Source organism: Alexandromys fortis, unplaced genomic scaffold (assembly GCF_014885135.2).
Source record: "Alexandromys fortis isolate MF-2015 unplaced genomic scaffold, M_Fortis_MF-2015_v1.1 scaffold_451, whole genome shotgun sequence".
NCBI lineage: Eukaryota > Metazoa > Chordata > Mammalia > Rodentia > Cricetidae > Alexandromys > Alexandromys fortis.
The window spans coordinates 145932-152049 of NW_026068343.1; the positions used below are offsets into that span (position 1 = coordinate 145932).

General features: G+C 34.1%; 1 protein-coding gene across 2 annotated transcripts in view; it reads right to left on the reverse strand.

The window, feature by feature from the left end:
• Positions 1 to 877: 877 nt before the first annotated feature.
• The window catches only part of Fam133a (family with sequence similarity 133 member A), a 37816-nt gene continuing 32575 nt past the window's right edge, over positions 878 to 6118 (reverse strand). For both annotated transcript variants that reach the window (XM_050132900.1, XM_050132902.1), the window contains one exon: positions 878 to 3919. In XM_050132900.1, the coding sequence (XP_049988857.1) occupies positions 3067 to 3816 (750 nt within the window). In that variant the 5' untranslated portion in view covers positions 3817 to 3919 and the 3' untranslated portion in view covers positions 878 to 3066. The remainder of the gene's footprint in view (positions 3920 to 6118) is intronic.

Consider the following 6118-nt stretch of genomic DNA (forward strand, 5'->3'; position numbering starts at 1 on the left):
ATGTGGGTTTAATGTAAGATGTGAGAATTAGCCAAAAGAGGCTGAAACTAATGGGCCAGGTAGTGTTTAAATAAATACAATTTGTGTGTTGTTATTTTGGCTGTAAAGCTAACCATGTGGGAGCTGAGTGAGACGAAAAGCAGGCCTGCTCACCTCATCACTACAAAGCCTGCTCGCTTCATAACTACATACAATATTTTGCTTCATTTTTTTAAAAAGAATAGCACATGTTTGATGTGGGACAGTCTTTCATTTTGTGTTGATTTCATTGGTTAAATAAAACAAACTGCCTTGGCCCTTTAATAAGACAGAAAATTAGGTAGGTGGAGTAGACATAACAGAATGCTGGGAGAAAGAAGCGGAGTCAGGCAGTCGCCATGATTCTCCTCTCCAAGACAGATGCAGGTTAAGATCTTTCCTGGTAAGCTACCACCTCGTGGTGCTACACAGATTATTAGAAATGGGTTAATCAAGATGTGAGAGTTAGCCAATAAGAGGCTGGAACTAACGGGCCAGGCAGTGTTTAAAAGAATACCTAAAAATGGCATTCTTCTTCATCAATTAGCAATGAGAATCTTAAAATAATTTTCCTTCTAAATTGATTTATGGAAATTTGTTTAGGCTATAATTAGAGAAATGAAATAGGAATTAAATCAACCTATTTCAGAGTCAGTAAGTTAAAATGAATGTAAATAAAATGAACATGTATTTTCAGTATGCCATATATGATCACTTTTGGATTATCCATCTGTAGAAATATCTAATGAAGGTAATTAAATTACTTTTATAAATGGTGAACAGATGGTGTAGAGTGTTTTGTTAGTATTTAAGTTAGGTTAGGTGGTGATACAAACAGAAAGGACTCAAGATCTAAGTAACTGAACACATAATTTATTTATTACTCTCAAAAAGTCCATTGCAAGTTCATCAGTTTTCTAGGACAAAATCCTTCTAAAGTGTGACATAAAGGTACAGCTTGAATCCTTCTTGGAAGTTGGCCTTTACTTTTAGTTATGGTGGAAGTTCAAGAAACAGCTGAAGTATTATGTTAGAATTCTTTCTGCTCAAGGATGGAATTAACACATCACTTCTGTTCTCAATTTCTCTATTGTAAGCAGTCAGATGGGATCTCCTAACTACAGAGACCTGGGAAGTGAATGTGAGCACAGAGCTATAGGATAAACTATAAATGTTTTTGCCATATTCTACAAATAATATAACTTTAAAAACATTTACTGAATACCCTTGAAAAAAACTATATATGGATACAAAATACACTTTAAATGCAATAATTTTATAAGCAATATACATATAGATATATTTTAAGAAACAGTTGTATTTATGAAACTCGAAGATGATTTAACATGGCATTACCACACAATACTCCAAGAAGAAATTGAGAGAGTCCAATATTACCACTGCAACATTCTGCAGAGGTGACAAATTATTTATTTACTAGATGTTTTCTACAATGTTTCTTTTGATTCAAAGAATCTGAGATTCAGTCACCTATTTGAAATAAAAAAAAAAATGAGCCTCTCTCATCATGCCAAAATACTTGTACCATGACATTATTAGTGTAACTTCTGTAATAAGTGTTGTTGAAACATAAACTTATAATTTACACTACTGTGATATAGAATGTAAAGTAAATATATTTTAACACATTTTTAACATTAGTGGTGAACATGACTCAGCAACAGTCACAAGGCACCAGATCCTTAGTAATATATAGGCACAAAAAGATAAATGATATCATCATTACAGAAATTTAACTTCTATTACACTTCAGTACTAATGCTTAGGATAAGAAACATTTAATGAACATACATACAAATATTTTAGCAGTTGTTTATGTAACACAACACACAGCATACTAGAAATCTGGCACTCAACTTGCTTATAGCAAACCGGCTTCAATATGAAGGCATTACAATTTCTTAAAAACCTTCTATTTACATACTAAATATTCTGGCACATGTGCAATTTAAGCAGACCAATGAGATAAAAGTAATATCCAAAATTTAAGAAATGAAAAGTTTGAACTTTATATCATAACCATGAATTATATTTAAAAAGATCACCACTTGTCATAAAGAATACCACTGGATAATTATAATGGCAGAATGAAGTATGTAAAACATCATAATGTTTATTAATAAAAACAAAGAAACAAAACCGAAGACAGTTTGCAATTATCCTCCTTCAAAAAAAATAACAGTTAATTAAAATCATTTAGTATTCTAATGTGAAATAGCATTTAGTACTAAAAAATGAATAATGCTAAAGAGGAGGTAAATGTCATAGCTTTGGGGACTTTATGTTGTAAACTGTTTTCTTGTTGTCTTGATACAGTACACAACAACATTCTATAGTTTCAGTGTGTAAGAAATAAATGGCTGCTGCACTGGCAAAAATAGGATGTGTAAGGATTAAAGGCACACTTTTCAGCTAGCTAGAGTAGCAAACAAACCCCCTCCCACTCCCTGATGAGAGCCCTTCCCCAATGTAAACAAAAACTTCTTGGAAAAAAATAAACATCAACCAAACATATCTACAAAATTAAATTTTGAACAACAATGCTGTTTTATCTTCAAAATGTCCATTCTAATTGTCAGAATGTTTCTGTACTTTAAAGATAGGCAAAAATTACATACATCTGAAAAAAATACATATATTTGACTGTACATTAAAGATATGCAAAAATTACATGTTTAACACTAGATATGTTTTTGGTTAAAATTATTCATTATTGAAAATATATTAATTGAACTCCAAACATTTTATTTTAATACTAGTAAGACAACTGAGTTTTGGTTCCCAGAGGAGTAACTATTAGACATAAAGAAAGACATTAAACAAACAAAACCCTATATAGAAGCTGCAAGCAACAAATACCTTTTCTGGCACAGTGGCAATTTACTGGCAATTTAAAGTCCAGAAAAACTCTATTAACACAGGAAATCTCATGCATTTTGGTAAATATGACCTAGATTTTCACAGTTGAAGTTTCTTTAGATTTTGTTTCATTTTAAATACGGAAAGCCTATTTGGTTTTCCTTTATGTTACACTGATTTGTGACTTGAACTAGACTTCTTCTTCTTCCTCTTCTTACTGTGTTTCTTGTGATGTTTCTTTTTTTTCTTCTTTATCTTTTCCATTTTTCTTTCTTGCTCATCATGTTTTCTTTTCTTTTTTGCCTGCATCTCCTCTTCATAATCTGATTCGAATGAAGATTCTGAAGAGGATGGCTCTTCTTCAGGACAAGCCTTCTTTCTTTTTTTGCTGTAGCTTTTGGTATATTTTTCTTTTTCCGTTTCATCCTTTGTCTTTTTCTTCTTTAGGGGAAGTTCCTTGCTTGGAGATTCTGATTCAGAAGTGGAGCTTTCTGATGATTTGTGGGAATGGTTCTTCTTTCTCTTTCTCTTTTTACCTTGTTTCTTTGGCTCATCCTCAGAATCTGAAGAACTGCTTGATGAATTGGAGCTTGATGAAGAGGAGGTATACCGATAAGATTTTTTCTTTTTCTTTTTCTTTCTTTCTTTTCTTTTGGATGAACTGACATTTCCACCTAATACTTTCTCTCGGCTTTTTTCAAGTTCTTTCTTCCAATTCTGATTCATTTTTTCTTCAAATTCAGCCAATGCCTTGGAGCCTTTCTTTTTATTCTCTAATTGTTTCTTTACTTCTTCCCAGGTGGGTCTTGGTCGATTCAGATAATCTTGTATAGTTGGGCCTGCAGATTGACTTGTGCCCCTCCACCTGGCCATTGCTATAGGATTCATATATGCCACTCGATTATCACGTTTCCCCATGGCACCAGGTGGTTCTCAGAGCAGACTATCAGTTGGCAAAGAGGAGAATGTTAGGCCCACTTCTCAAGTTCTTCATCTGCTACTTTACCGAGGAGTCTCCATTCTGTTATAGAAGCAGATCAAACCATTATAGAACACCTTTAAGACCTAATGATATATAAGAATAACTGTTACTTTAATAGTCATCATGGAAGAGGAGGGAAAATTGCATAAATATATGGAAGAGCAGGAACATGATGCAGGTTGCCCCTCTGTATTCTGTGAATATGTTTTGTTACCACTGGTTAATACAGAAGCTGCTTCAGCATGTGGCAGGGCAGAATATAGCCAGGTGGTAAAACTAAAGTAAATGCAGGGAGAAAGAATGAGAAATTAGGCAGATACCATGTAGTTTTCCAAGAAGTGATGTGAAGTAACAAAACACAGCCTCATGGTAAAATATAAAATAATAGAAAAGGGTTAATTTAAGATGTAAGAGCTAGATAGGAATATGTATAAACCATTGGCCAAACTGTGTTATAATTAATATAGTTTTTGTATAATTATTTGGGTCTGAGTGACCAGGAAAAACAAGCACAGTCTGTGTTTATAAGAACAGAGCAAAACAGTGCTTTATGAATTTTCTAAAACTGCTACACTCATGAACTCATAGTAGCTGTGGTTGCCTGGAAAAGATCAAGTATTCAATATTTTTCCATAGTGCTGGGACAAGCTCCAATTCTACATCTAACAGTTGATGGATTCTGGGACGAGAAAGCCAGTCTTTTTTTTTTTTTTTTTTTTTTTTTTTTTGAACTGATTGCATCAAGCAGAAAAACGTTTATTTCTATCAAATTGAATACAAATCGATCTTCAAGCAAGATAACAACAACAAAAAAGCCAATTAATACAATGAAGTTAGGCTAGCATATACTGAACACGTTCAGATACTCTGAAGAAAGCCAGTCTTTTAAGAATGTGACTCCTGGTAGGTTGACCATGCTTTAGTGGATTACTCCATACCCATTAGCACATGAGCAACACGAATTAAGAGTCAGAGGATTATTTTTTATTTATTTATTAAAGATTTCTGCCTCCTCCCCGCCACTGCCTCCCATTTCCCTCCCCCTCCCCCAACCAGGTCCCCCTCCCTCATCAGCCCGAAGAGCAATCAGGGTTCCCTGCCCTGTGGGAAGTCCAATGACCACCCACCTCCATCCAGGTCTAGTAAGGTGAGCATCCAAAGAGGATTATTTTAAAAAGAAAAGTCTAAGTTTGTGGGTGGGGGATGGAATGATTGATCTAGGAGATATTAAAGGGTAAGAAGGGATAAATATGATAAAATTACATTTTCTCATTTATAAACACAGGAATTGATACATGGATTGGCTATGTGAAAGGAACATTTAGAACGAGGTTCCCAGAGACAGCCTTTTTATTTTGGTACAGTATCTCATTATGATGTCCTTGGTAGCCTGGAAATCCTATCTCAAATGGGTTTGCCTGAAATTCACAGAAATTTGCCTGTCACTGCCTCCAAAGTGCTGGAATAAAAGGTATGTGCCACCATGCTCAATAAGAGTTAGTCATTTATGTACAGAAATCTGTAGAATAAAAACATTTATTTTGGATGAAGTAATAAAGGGCATGTCAAGAAAGGGAAACTGTATGTGAAAAATTACTGGGATTACAAAGCTTACCATAAAATTACTGATGATATAGGCAAAGAGATGTTCATATGAGTGAGAGATATGGTTTCCCAAGCAGTCAGAAGCTTGGGAAGTCCTTCTAACTCTTAAAAATCTTTGTTCTAAGTCAAGTGGTGGTGATTCATGCTTTTAATCACAGCACTCAGGGAGGTAGATCTCTGTTTGTTCTAGCCTGGTCTACAGAGTGAGTTCTAGGACAGCCAGAGATATACAGAGAAACCCAGTCTCAAAAAAAAAAAAATCTTTGTTCTATAATTGAAAAAAAAAAAAACACTGAAACCCTTTTATGCAGAAGATAAAGATGATCAGACACATAATAAGTTTTTCCATTACTCACTTTCTTCACTTCTGATCTATTAAACAATCTATACCTACCCAACACAATATGGACTGTATAGACTTAAATCATTCAACTGCTTTTCTAATTCACAGCCACAAAGTCCATATACCTTCAAACCAAAAACATGGTCTGGTCTATCACAGGAATACCCAAGTCCCTAGTACCAACTTCTGTTTTAGTCAGGGTTTCTATTATTGTAAAGAGACACTGAAACGACTGTAATTCTTTTTTTTTTTTAAATTTATTTATTAAATATTTCTGTCTCTTCCCCACC